The 14,442-nt window shown below is 41.3% G+C and overlaps 1 protein-coding gene across 2 annotated transcripts in view; it reads left to right on the top strand.

Moving 5' to 3' along the window:
• XIRP2 (xin actin binding repeat containing 2) overlaps positions 1 to 14,442 on the top strand; it is a 134,946-nt gene that overhangs the window by 77,708 nt on the left and 42,796 nt on the right. For both annotated transcript variants that reach the window (XM_069982866.1, XM_069982867.1), the window contains exon 2: positions 7,339 to 7,487. In XM_069982866.1, coding sequence (XP_069838967.1) covers positions 7,339 to 7,487 — 149 coding nt within the window. The remainder of the gene's footprint in view (positions 1 to 7,338; positions 7,488 to 14,442) is intronic.

Raw genomic sequence — 14,442 nt, 5'->3', positions numbered from 1 at the left:
TCTCATGAATATCCAGGACTACTGAGCTCATGCACATAATGGAGAGGACTACTTATTGTCTATGTTATTAAGAAGGATATCTCTGGATTAGCTGCACAGAACAATGTAAGTGATACATCATTCTGTTCAGCTTCTCTGTCACTAGGTTATGCTACCCTGAGATAGGACACCATAAACCTACTGACAGTTTCTTTAATATGATATGATAACAAGTTCCCTTTACTACTAGTACTATTTTTTTTTCTTACCTTATAAACGGAATCCATGTACCTGCATTGTGTATGAGCCAAGGCATTAAGCCCCCTGTGTAGATCTGCAGAACTTCCATCACCTCTATCACTGCCCCTTTAATAAAGCAGCCAGGCGACACAATTGTAATGTAATTCCTATCGGTTACACTATACCCTGTGTCAGATCACAGATGCTTATGTAGATGATTCATACAATGTACACTGGAAGCCGCACATCTGCCATCACTTTATTTACTTCTGTAAGATGAAATTATATTAAATGCCGGTATCTACTCCCTGCGGCTCAGGTAACAAATAAGCTGTGTTATTAAAGCTGTGTATAGAGGCAAAAGCTCCTGACCCTCTAATCATTTAAAGTAAGTTTCCAGTTACCGCTGAGCTATTGCTTGTCATTTCACTACATCCTCAGAGCACAGAAAATGCAATCCAGTATTATGCTGGAAAGCTGCTACGTGACATCTCTAATGTGTCCAGGATCACTCCGATGTATGAGAACATTGCTTACTATTCATTTATGTACTGTATACTGTGTATAGCATTATATGTACATATGTGGGTATATACGGCAGGGATTTTCTGCACTTTATTTGTTTGATATTAAAGGGGTACTCCGGTGATACTCTTTTTCTGTCATATCAACTGGTTTCAGAAAGTTATATAGATTTGTAATTTACTTCTATTTAAAAATCTCAAGTCTTCCCATACTTATCAGCTACTGTATGCTCTGCAGGAAGTGGTGTATTCTTTCCAGCCTGACACAGTGCTTTCTGTCGCCACCTCTGTCCATGTCAGAAACTGTCCAGAGCAGTAGCAGATCCCTATAGAAAACCTCTCCTGCTCTGGAAGGTTCCTGACAAGGATGGAGGTGGCAGCAGAGAGCACTGTATCAGACTGAAAAGAATCCATCACTTCCTGAAGGACATACAGCAGCAGATAAGTACAGGAAGTCTTGAGATTTTTAAATAGAAGTATTTTTTAAGGAGAAATATTTATACAGGAGAAAAAGTTATACAGATTTAAATCTCAAGTATTCCAGTACTGATCAGCTGCTGTATGTCATACAGGAAGTGATGTACACTTTCCAGTCTGCCACAGTGCTCTCTGCTGCAGACATTTATGGCATATCCATGGGATGTCTGATAGTTGGGGGTCCCATTTCTATAATTAGTAGCTATGTTTATAACAGGGGTCTCCCGACCTCCCGGTCTCCTCACCACAAAGAAATGCAAAGGTTGTGCTATGTATCTGCATGATTCTCCATTGTGTACTGTGGGAATTACAGGAACAACTAGGGAAGCATGCTCAGCTGTTTCCAAGAAGCTAGTGGAGAAAGGTGCCTTTAAGAGGAATTTGAAGTAACCAGGGGTAATCCTAACACACAGGGGGGGAGACTATCTGAATAGATTGTAAGGAGTTCTGGGGGGATTGGAAATTTAGAACAGCAATACCAAGCAGGGGCTATTGTAGTGCCCGCACCCCATATACATTGAGATGGAGAAGTACATGGTCAGTGACACAATTTTCATTACTTGGCCTTTGTACATCACTACAATGGATGTGACACAAAGCTTCGATATGTTTGTCAAGTGTAACGCTTTCCCTTTAGTTCAAAGGGAGTTTAACAAAAAAAAAAAAAAAAATTCCATCCATTATTTCCACAGTCCATGTTCAGAGGCTTCTGGACAACTGACTGATGAGCAGAGATGGGAGAATCAAATCCTTTAGAAAAAAAAAAACTTTACGTCAAAAAACAATTCTTTGGTCCCATTGTGTATGTAACATTGCGACTCTTACGAGTATTTCTTAAAGGGAAACTTCTAAGAAGCCTCTAACCAGCTGATATGTCCCTTTAGTGCACGTGGCGCTGAGGGTGATGGTAAGTTTCTTACCTTGATCCTCAGCGCAATTTCCTTGTGCTTTGTGCTTAAACCCATATGCGAACGAGGCAATTTGGTGCACTTGGGTCAGGTCTACCACCCTTAGCGTACTGATTCCACTCCCCAATAGATGCCCCCCCAGCCCCTCACCACCCACCCCCGGGTGGCCCACCACTTCTAATAAATTTTCTTCCGGTACAGGACTCACGTCACTGCAGAGCACAGACTCACTAGTCACTAGAAGGGGCAGGCAGCCGGGCAAATCGGTGCACTTCATCCGGGGGGTACCTTCATCCTCTGCTTTGCATAGAAACAGTGCAGAGGATGAAGGTAAGAAATGTATAGGGACATATCAGTAGGTTAGATGCTTTTAACCTGCTGATGGCTTCCTTTTGAGCGTTAAGCAATACTTAAGAATAAAGGGGTTGTTTTTCACAATTTCTTGGAATGCTGTGGCAAAGTTTTTTTCTTTGTCATACAGTTTTCAGGACTTTTTAAAATACATCTTATTTATTTTAATTATATTAATAGTCGATTCATTTAGAATTTATTTTGCTCCAAAGAGTTTACAAAGCAAAAGAGATTATTCCAAATGTGAATTTTTTTAAGTTTATTTTGAGCGAAAGGAATAGAGCCATAGGGACTCCTGTCAAAAGCAGGTGTCCCTGCTCCTTTACAGTATGCATCGTATGACATTCACTGTGCTAGATTTAAGTGTCAATGCTGACTTTACTTGGGCCAAGTGCAGAACTGTCAGTGTAGGGTGCAACAAAAAGTACTTACCAGAGCCAAAACTGTCAAATAGCAAGAGTACTTATTGTATGTTTCAATGTTGTGGGACTCCCGGGGTAAGTGGCAATGCAACATGCATCCACTACATTTAATAGGCTGGGCACTCATGCTTTCATGCTGGTAAAGCCAATTAACATATATATATATATATATATATATATATATATATATATATATATATATATATATATATATATATATATATATACTGTGTATATATATATATATATATATATATATATATATATATTATTTTTTTATTATTATTATTTTATTTATTTATTTATTTTTTTACTTTTTTTTTTACTTTTTTAATGTAAATGTCAATAATTTCAATCATAAGAGGACGAGTATTAGTAGAATCTACAAGTGATATAAGGAGGAAGCAGTCACTGGAGAATGGCTTCACTTGGGTAAATATGTGTCCTTAATTTGTCCTTTTCTGTCAAGTGGTTAAATATTTTATTGCGCTGTCTTAGTTCTTTGGGTTCCTGAGAAGATATCATAGCAATGACGATTCCTTATCTGTGCAATGCAAAGCTGATCCATTACAGAAGCGAATGCTAAATCATTGCACATGGCAAGTTTATGCAACTTTGTAGCGTACTTTATGTCTCAGTTAGATACATTGTTCAGATCTCTGTTTGCTGTCAGGGGATGTAAACCTTCTGGTTTATACCCTTGCACCTATAGGAGATGATTGGTTGTCAGAGGAATAATAGACACAATGCTCAAAAATTGTTGTTTTATAAGGGATATAACTATTTGCTTAAAGTGGAACTGGACTTCTAAAGAAAACTTTTGATCTGTCATAGAGACAGTGGGATCCAGATGCTAAACCCCCACCGATCACTGTAATGCCTTTAATCCATAAGTGTAGTATCATTTCTTTCAGTACGACATTTTCAATGGTAAACAGGTAAAGCGTTCAGGTAAAGGATTCCCCAAGCCGATCTATGCATTCATTTGTTTTGGGTTTTTTTATGGGGAAATCCCTATATAGAATCAGCTGTTTTTTTCAAGGCTTAAAATGTGGGTAAAAACCCCTGCACCAATACAAAGGTGGATCTACCTGTAAATTCTGTATTTGGGGGCGAGGTGGGAAAGGAGATTGTAGAGAGAAGGATTTAGCAGCTGATGGGGGAGATTTATCCAACATGGTGTAAAGTGAAACTGGCTCAGTTGCCCCTAGCAACCAATCAGATCCCACCTTTCAATTTCCAAAGAATCTGTGAGAAATGAAAAGTGGAATCTGATTGTTTGCTAGGGGCAACTAAGCCATTACTACTTTACACTGTGTTGGATGTATCTGCCCCGATATATACATTTATCCATGTTTGGGGTCTTTGGGGAGCAGATATGTCAGGGTACGACCCTTGTACATCAATTGCCTTTACTGCAAAGAGAAAAAAGTGTTAAAAGCAGGAATTATATGTGATGATGGGAATATTGTTGGCTATGGTGGAGAATATTCATTATTAGCTGTAATTGCCTTTATTTGCTGGAACAGGACGTTCTGAAATGACTTGGTTACCAGATTGGGGAGGAGAACGTCCGCCTGCGTCCCACATTAAGCACGTGTTTATTATTTAGAGACACTTACTTGTTAAAATCTAAGAACACTTAGCTCTGATTATACTACTTGACCTTACTGGCATTTTCAGCAGCGCCACAAACCACACAATTATAAGGAAGAGCTTGTCTTACATGTTCAATGCTATTCTCCTCTGTTATTTCCTATCTGAAAGTGCACTCAGCCAAGAGAAATATCCCGCTATTGTTCATAGTCTGCTATAAGGTAAATCCTGGGAAAAAAATCCAAATTCTTTATATGAGACATAAAACCATCTAAAAAAATAAACCATGGTTATCATTAGACTTTCATTTAATACTAGAAATAGTTAAAGGGGATTAACACTGAATATACATTGGTTTAAATGGATGTGAAATGGAATGTATTTCCAATGTAGAAGCTTTTCTGAAGATATACTGTTTAAAGTGACTCTGTCCCTAGAATCTGTCCCCCCCCCCAACCACTTGTACCTTCGGATAGCTGATTTTATTCCAAGATCTGTCCTGGGGTCCGTTTGGCAGGTGATGCAGTTATTGTCCTAAAAAACAACTTTTAAACTTGCAGTCCTGTGCCACACTGCTGTGGCCTACAATATCTGTGCCCTAACCTTGCACCACCCCTCTATCCCTCCTCCCCAGCCTCTTCATCATTAGGAATGCCAGACAGGATTTTTCCTATTCCTCTGCAGTGAACACTGCACAGGTGCCTTAACGATCCAGCCCATGTGCCGTGCTCACACAGGTGAGGAATAGGAGAAAATCTGCCTGGAGCATTCCTAGTGATGAAGAGGGCAGGGAGGAGGGATGGAGAGGCTGTGCCAGCCTAATGCACAGACACTCTAGGCCACACCAGTTTGACACAGGGCTGCAAGTTTAAAAGTTGTTTTTTTGGACAAAAACTGCATCACCTGCCGTCATTGATGGGGTTTCCAGGATAGCTCGGTGCAGCTCATCCCCATTGAAGTGAATAGGAGCTGCATTCCTACTATGCCTTCCTTTTCTCTTTCAGCCCCTCTATAATAGGAAATCTATCTGATTTTATTCAATGTGCCATAAATTAAATGCTAAAATAGTAAGACAAACATCAAATTGTCCTAATTATCTCCGCACATTGTAATTGTTCCCCGCGGTAACTTCCCAACTGTTTCTTATTTTGAAGCAAATTATCAGCGTCTCATTGCCACACAGACAAGATTTATCGTATTCTCACTACGTTATGTGCTGATCTGGGAAACAGCAATCTGACACATATATTATTTTCATGGGAAACTCACATTACAGCGAGAACACCTAGGACTGAGCATAAATCACTCACATCTCAATATAGTGACGACGTCTGTATTGTCGGATGAGGGAAGGAACACACGGATGTTATGTTATTTTACTATTACAGAATCCTTTTTAATTACGTATACAATAAGATCTCATTACTTAAATAGGTTATCCAAGCTTAGAAAAAACATGGCCGCTTTCTTCCAGAAACAGCACCACCCATGTTCCCCTGGTTTGCTGTGGGTTTTGCCGTTCAGTTCCATTAAGGTGAATAGAGTTCAGTTGTAATACCATATACAACCAGAGAACAGGGGTGGCGCTGTTTTTGTAAGAAAGTAGTTGCACTTATTGTAATCCTGGATGACCCCTTTAACAGAGGTACTGAGCATATTGTTACTTGTGTATCTGCTAAGGGAAGCTTTGGCGCAAAACATACAAGATAATTTTAAGAGAAGTGGTGAAATTTATTAATATTAAAGGGGAACTATCAGCAGGTTGGTTGATTCTAACCAGCTCATAGCTCCCTATAGCACCCGAGACGCTGAGGTGGAAGATATGTGTGTTACCTTCTCCCTTGGCGCCAATCCCGCACTGTTAGTCGGTGTAACCTCGACTCCTGAGCACTGCCATGTTATCCAGCCCATCCCTTCTAATGATAATCAATGGAGGGGTAGGGCCGGATGACACGTCAGTGCTCTTAACGGTCCTCCAGAGCAGAGTTTACCCCAAGTAACAGAGCGGGACCGCGCAGAGGAGGAAGGTAACACACATAGCTTCCTCCTCAGCTTCCCTGACGCTATAGGGGCTATCAGCAGGTTAGATTCGTCTAACCTGCTGATCGTTCCCCTTTAAGCTTATGAGATTACTCTTTGTGTACTAGGACTATGGCAGTATAGAGTCATGTTTACCATGCTATGGTTACCAACACAAACGTGAGCATGACAAAGCCCTCGAAATTAGTCATCTTATTGTATCACTGGTAGTATGTCAACAGCTGTCTATTCAAGTCTATGAAAATTTTGAACAAATTGTGAATATGCATGAAAGGACCCATAATGTCCATACATTGCATGGACAGATCAATTAGTTTCAATGAGCACCATGTAATGCCCTTTTTCTCCAGTGGAGGTGCTGCAGCTTAACTAACCACAACCAAAATTGCCTGTCTCAAATGTATTTGGATTCTTAATGTATGTGTAGTAGGCGTCCACAAACTCTGTAGAGGGGCTGGTAGGTAAAGTGGCCCACTGTCTCCTTGCAAATCCTTGGTTGAACACCAGGCTCTACCTGGCTTACACTTACTACAGACTGACTAGTCTCAAGGTATTAGGGATGTAAGTTTTCGGCTACTTACAAACGCATCTGGTACCATATAGGTCTCTCTCTTTTCTCTTACCATTAGCATACTGTAACTAATCATTGAAATGTTAAAGAGGCCTAAGGTAGGTGTTCTATGCTGACCCTATATAGGGGCCCATACGCTGTTCTTACATGAGGGCCATCTGCTGACATTGTCCGCCTCTCTGTAATGAATGATGGAATCAAATATTTATTAGAACTTTTATTCTTTGCAGGTATAACAAGAACCAAAAAAGGACCATTGGAGGACACTGCCAAGGGTGGTAACATACCACTGGACCTGCCCGATTCCTTACCCTTAAAAGACAGAATGGCCGTGTATCAAGCTGCTGCCACTAGCAAAGGGCAGACCTCCAGCCGGCATGTAAGCTTCCCTAAACCTTTCTACTGTGTTGCGTACAGGTTATATTGATATTAATAGTTACTCATAATATTTTATCTTGTAACACGTAGACTCCTGGATTAGTCATTTATTCCTTATGTGTCCAATTATACAGTATAGATATAGCCAAAGCACAGCCCTCTGTTATTAGATCTGATTCAAACTATAACACATTTTATCAAATTTCTCTAAATTGCATAAAAAACAAACTGAATTGCATCTCTATATTTTATAGTGATTTATAGCTGCTAAAGTTAAATATTTAAGGAATGAACATAGTGTCCTTGGAACACATTCTGTGTACTGTAAGCCTATGAGCCAGTTTATGGTGACCTCCACTAAGTCTTTGCTTACTCTATTAGGATATATGCACACAGAGTAAATGCCGCGGATAACTATGCGCAGATTCCTCCACTCCCCCCTGCGCGAGCACTTCCACTTCAAGTTTCGCCCGTCACATAAGCTCCATTCTATGCTCAGACAGATTCTGTTGTCCGCCCAAAGAATTGACATGTCAGCGGAATCTGCCTGACTATAGAATTCTATGGGATAGATGGAAAGCCAAGGCGGACCGCGCGGGGACGGGCAGCGGAATCTTTGCAGAGTTAGCTGCAACATTTACTCTGTGTGTGTGGTGTCCTACCACGGGTGTTACCTGTCTTTAAACCTTTCTCTAAAGCCTGTACTTTAAAGCGTTAGTGGTGGTGAAGTATTACTTAAGTTTCGCCACTAGATGTTGCTAGTATATGTACTGTATGCCTAAGTATTCCACAGCTGTGCTGTCTAAAGGGTTATTGTTTCTGTGATCTGTGCACCAATGAGAGCTCTTTCTCTTCTTTACCTATCTCTATCCTTCTCTTTTCTTTGCACTCTCTTCTCACCCACTCACAGCACACTTTACAGATGCTGTAGGAAGTTGTCTCATGGGGAGAGGAAGTGTAGCCACAACTTAGTGAGTCTTACTTTGGATTCTGTAGAGGACGGACGCAAACAAGAACGCTCCCTACGGAGTCAAGCTGGGCCCTGGTCTATGGCAGGTCCCCTGTTACAGGACTCACACAACTAGTCCAGTGTAGTGTAGTCAAAGGTGTGGTAGTGGACGCATGCACATGGGACCAGAGAGCACTTCTTTCTTGAAAGCAGTACTTCAACACACTATGCAGTGCTGAACGCACACTTAGAGAGGACAAGTCAGGGATCATCCCAGCCCACGCTGAGAACACGTTTAAAAGTGGAGGAAAGTATCCTAAAGAAATAGGAACTGATCCGGATAGAGTAAAGTTGCTAGAAGCCTACGTACTCTATCTCGGAGCGTGGGTATAACCAGAAAATTCTGACCACTCTGCTCATCCCAGGTAACAAGGTCTGGGGCTTGTGTCACCCTCTCGGATGGGTCGCCCGACACTGGTGAGCAATAGGTGGTGCAAAGACCAAAGAGTCAAAACACGGGCACAAGAATTCTCTCTACTCTCAAGTATTCTACTCATTCTACTTCTCAAGGCCCGGCAAAGCACAGTACTACTTGGGTTTGGACTCTCTGAACATCCTCCTCTCTACTTCTCTGAACCTCTTCTACCTCTCAGCACGCAACCCAGTCAGCACGACCGTACTCCTTCTCAGCTCTTAGCACCGATCTGGTCACTAAGGTCTAAAGTAACAAGCTAAAACTCACTGTGTATCCCTGTATCAAGTATTCTGGCAGTAAAGAAGAGTTTATTTTAACTAGACTCTGTGATTCTTATCTCAGCACCTACACAGCCATTGCCATCTTCCTTGGGTCATCTCCCCTTTCTGTGGGTGGCGGTACCAATAGTCCGGGTGGGTCACAACTCCACTCTGGACCACGTGATAAGTGAGGGACCCCCAAACAGCCCGGCAGGTTACTGACCACAAGGAAAAAATGGTTTAGCTAGCTTCACCAACATTTATCCCAGCACCAGCACGGTGTAACTCGGGGGGTTTGTTCAGCTGGTTGGTACCCTGTCTTCATGAGGAAAAGAGAAGAATAATGATGATTCCTTCTTCCCTGTATATGTAACACCATACATTGCCATACACTACAACCAAGAAACACTCTGAGCCATATTCAGCCCAGTATTGCCATGGACGATGTCTACCACCCAAAGGAACTCACTGAGCTACAGTATATGTTAACCAGTACACTTCTATGGAACACAACCGTCATCAGAAAGAATGCACTGAGCCATTTTCTAAACCAGTACACTGCCATGGACCACATGGCCACCCAAAGGAGAATACTGAGCCATATGCAGCCTAATACACTGCTATGGACTAAATCTGCCACCAAATAGTCAAAGACTGGAAACAAATTAAATCATCAAAAGTCTACATGCAAACCCAGTGTATAAAAAGTATAGTCGTTGTATAGTCACCCACACTATACAGTGGTTATACAGATTTGCAATTGACTTCTATTGAAAAATCTCAATCCTTCCAGTACTTATCAGCTGCTGTATGCCCTGTAGGGCTTGGCGTATTCTTTCCAGTCTGATGCAGTGCTCTCTGCTGCCACCTCTGTCCATGACAGGAACTGTCCATAGCAGGGGAGGGTTTTTTTTATAGGGATTTGCTACTGCTCCGGACAGTTCCTGGCATGGACAGAGGTGGCAGCAGGGAGCACTGTATAAGACTGGAAACAGTCCACCGCATCCTGCAGGACATACAGCAGGCGATAAATACTATTGGACTTGAGATTTTTAAATAGAAGTCGATTAGAAATCTTTATAACTTTCTGAAGCCTGTAGAGTAGAAAGAATTTTTTTTTTAACATGAGTACCCCTTTAAGAGCAATGCATCTTCAAGTCCATCAATGTAAGGTTTGCCTTAAAGGACCATGTTCCAGTAATAACATGAATGATTCCAGACAGTATTCCATACACCAGTATATCTAGCCCTTTCCTAAGACACAAAAGTGTAAATCTATTTCTTTAGCCTCAATTTTAACACAGTCTAAAATAGGTAAAACCACATGTAAGCTAAATAGAAACATCTGAAATAAAGAATAAAAGTGTTTAGCACCATAAACCACATAAAGGAACCAGGAAACACTACACAAGCCGCACAATACAAACATCCTGATACTAACTGGGAACACTCACTGGATATTGGACACTGTGGCAACTTCTGGCCTCAATCCATTACATTGATGTAGCGCCATCTGCTGGGGGAAGTGTATAATGCCACCAGTATTTGGACTCTCAGTATCACAGGCCTAGGTAGGACTGCAAACTCTACACCCCCTCCCCTTGCCCCCATAGCTCTCACTATGTGTAAATGATGGGTGCACTTTAACTCCTTAATAACAGCCATATAGTATATTTATATTTAGCTTATGATGTGTACTGCCTTTTTACAGTGGTGCTCAAGAAGGGCTTCTCCCAAGAATAAAAATAGTTTTCAAAGCAACTGGTGTCAGAAAGTTATATAGATTTGTAAATTACTTCTATCTAAAAAGCTCAAGACTCTGTCTGTGACAGGAACTGTCCACAGCAGTAGCAAATCCCCATAGAAATCCTCTCCATCTCTGGACAATTCCTGTCACAGACAGAGATGGCAGCAGTGAGCACTGTCAAACTGAAAAGAATACACTACTTCCTGCAGGACATACAGCTGCTGATAAGTACTGGAAGACTTGAGAATTTTAAAAAGAAGTCAGTTACAAATCTGTATAACTTTCTTGCACCAGTTGATTTGAAAACACTTTTTTTCTCCTTAGGAGTTCCCCTCTAAGGCTCAAAACAACCAAGAATAAAACGTAATATAACTTATCACTTTCACAAAAAGGAAAAGTCCAGCACCAAAATGGCAAATCCCATAAAGCTTAGTCTTTATTGTTATTCTTCACATCAGGTACAGTGAATAAAAAAGTTTACGCGTTTCTCGCGCCTTGTTCACAACTTAAACACCAACTTATCACTTTTATATAACAGTGGACCTGACTGTTGCCCCACCCATGATCATTAAAAAAAGAGGGTCTTGCACACCATAGTCAATGAAGTAGTGCTTGAGCATGCACACTACTGCTCCATTCACTTGCTATGGGAGTGCTGAAGATAATCAAGAAAACAGAGCAGCAGCATGCATGCTTGACCACCACCCCATAGCAGGTGAACCCCCTTATACAATTGTAGAAGCTGCCAACTATACTGATCATTGACTTTGTAGTGAGGAGGATGCTGAACAGCTGATTGCTGCTGGTATCAGAAGTCCTTAAGTACTTACCTCTCCTCGCGTCCGTGAATCGCCATGTTAGAAGTAGAGATGATCGAACAGGCCGAGGTTCAGGTTCGTACGAACGTGAACCATCGGCATTTGACTCCCACTGCCTTCCCGTTCGGTCGGGAAGATGGAAACAGCCCGAGTACAGCCTGGAAAACAGGGATGCAACCTATTACCTAAGCTGTATCCCTGTTTTCCAGGCGGTACCCGGGCTGTCTCCCCCTTCCTGACGGAACGGGAAGACAGCGGGAGTCAAATGTCGATGGTTCGGGTTCGTACGAACCTGAACCTCGGCCCTGTTTGATCATCTCTAGTTAGAAGGTCCAGGACCCCCGCTGGAAGGCATTTCCCCCCAGGTTAACAAGATGAAGTCACGAGAAAATTTCTGACCACGCTGACGGATGCCCCATTAGCCAATCAGTGAATGAAGCCATGTCCCGCCCCAACAATGACTGGCTAAGCATCCATCAGCTGGGTCGTGACGTGGAAGAGGGGAGAGCAGGTGCCCCTAGAACAGGATGCGGTGCAGCACGGGCACAGGGAGCAGTAAATATGTGTTCATCATTATGTTCCCCCCAACCCCTGCCCGAATTGAATTTTTATTGCCTTGTTGGAATTCTCCTTTAAAAACCCTTTAAGAAAGTCCCATGTGAATGTGTTGTACAGCCATTTCCCTAAATATAGGATGTGCTAGGAAGTAATTACAGTAGAAACCTGGTGAAAAATGCAAGCAAATAAAATTAATCAGGGGTCAAAGCATTGATAAAATCCGCTAATGAGAATACATATCATATGCATCTACATTATTAAAAGTTTCTTCTACCCAAGTGTAAAATAGCAATTTTCTAATAAGATTTTATAGATTTATAGATAACATTGCAGCGTGGCTTTTGTTACTAGACGTTAATATCATTTTGTGTGTGTGTGTTTTTTTTTTAATAAAATCTCATTTTAATTTTCTGGCTGCGCAGTTTCCTTTCTCTCTCCGTACACTCTAAATCCATTAGGGGCGGCCTAATCAACATAGGAATAAGGGAGCGCGGCGGCCATGACTCACTCACTTAAACCAATTATGATTAGTGGACGGAGCGGGATGCCGAGCCATTGGCAGCTTTATGGGCAGGGGAGAATAAAATCCCAGGAATAAAGTCATTCTCTCTCTTTAATGAACAGCTGAAATGTAAAGAAATCTGATTATTGTCTTCCTATATAAAGGCAGGCGGGAGCAGACGGGTGTCGCCAGGACAGGTATTTCACCGAAATGTAATAGACGTCATTTACGACATCCAGTTTTGCTTTCCACACTTGGGGGATTTCATAGGCCCTTTGGGGAAAATGAACGTGGCTGCGGCTTAAATCATTGGGCTGTCTGTGTAATCTGTTCTCAACGTATGGAGAGTTTTCTTAAAATACCCGATAAGGGGGCATTGCTTTATTACACAGAGCACCGCTCACCATACATACAAAGGTCTGAGTGCTGTCCATTGGTCAGACATTATTAATCTTACCTCTAACCTAAAATACCCACAAAACCGCACATTGTGGGCGTATCTGCATCTGAGTGCGGAGTCCGGTTTTTTGGAACAATTCTGTGAAAAGTAGGAAAGTTATCAGGAATGATTCCTTAGTTCTCCCACACACATACCCTGTTTCCCCAAAAATAAGACATAGTGGAAGATTTACAGGATAGCTTAAAGTGAGGCGATATTCCTACTTTTCTATCACCTATCTATCTATGTATGTACAATATTTCCTGTCTATCCATCATCCATCTATCTACTGTAGCTATCTATCTATCTATCTATCTATCTATCTATCTATCTATCTATCTATCTATCATCTATCTATCTATCTATCTATCTATCTATCTATCTATCTATCTATCATCTATCTATCATCTATCTATCTATCTATCTATCTATCTATCTATCTATCTATCTATCTCCTGTCTATCCATCATCCATCTATCTACTGTAGCTATCTATCTATCTCCTATCTATCTATCTATCTATCTATCTATCTATCTATCTATCTATCTATCTATCATCAGTCACTTTATGCGGTATCTATATCGGTAACAAACATTTTATTATTACACAAAATATATTCCTATCTTTGAGCTCCATCCATCTATTTTTACTCCCTTTTCCATTGTGATAAAACTGTGCGGCTTCATCTCCTCCTTCATGGCCTCCTCCTCTGTTGTATGAACACACTCCTTCCTCCTTTCTCCGGGAGGGAAACTAAATTGGATCAAAATGCTATGAAAAAAAATGTAGATGGCTTGTCGGCCTGACACGATGATAGGTGATGCATGGGAGCTGTCAGCAGTAATACGCGTGAGCTGCCATTTTCCCTGTCTATTTCCTGCTGCCGGGCAGGTTGTCTTCTCTATAAGTAATCACATGGTCTCCCCATTAGCCGGGCTCAGAAATACCTGGATATGTTTTATGCTGATTAGTGATTGCTGACTTCATTTTCTTTTTATAAAACATTGCGGCACCGGCAGCCTGGTTTATACCTCGGAGAGCGGCTCCATGCATCTTATAGGCATTTTAGATATAACTCCCATTTATTTCCCAATAAAATGTACTGGATGTTGGTTATTAGATTTTAGGTCCTGTGTGCAGATCTATCAGATACTTTCCCCGTGTTTAGATGAAGTGAATAGATGACATTTTGTACGTCGTTTTAATTT

The sequence above is a fragment of the Dendropsophus ebraccatus genome, chromosome 9, assembly GCF_027789765.1.
Source record: "Dendropsophus ebraccatus isolate aDenEbr1 chromosome 9, aDenEbr1.pat, whole genome shotgun sequence".
NCBI classification, from domain to species: domain Eukaryota; kingdom Metazoa; phylum Chordata; class Amphibia; order Anura; family Hylidae; genus Dendropsophus; species Dendropsophus ebraccatus.
This window is presented reverse-complemented; position numbering and strand designations above follow the sequence as displayed.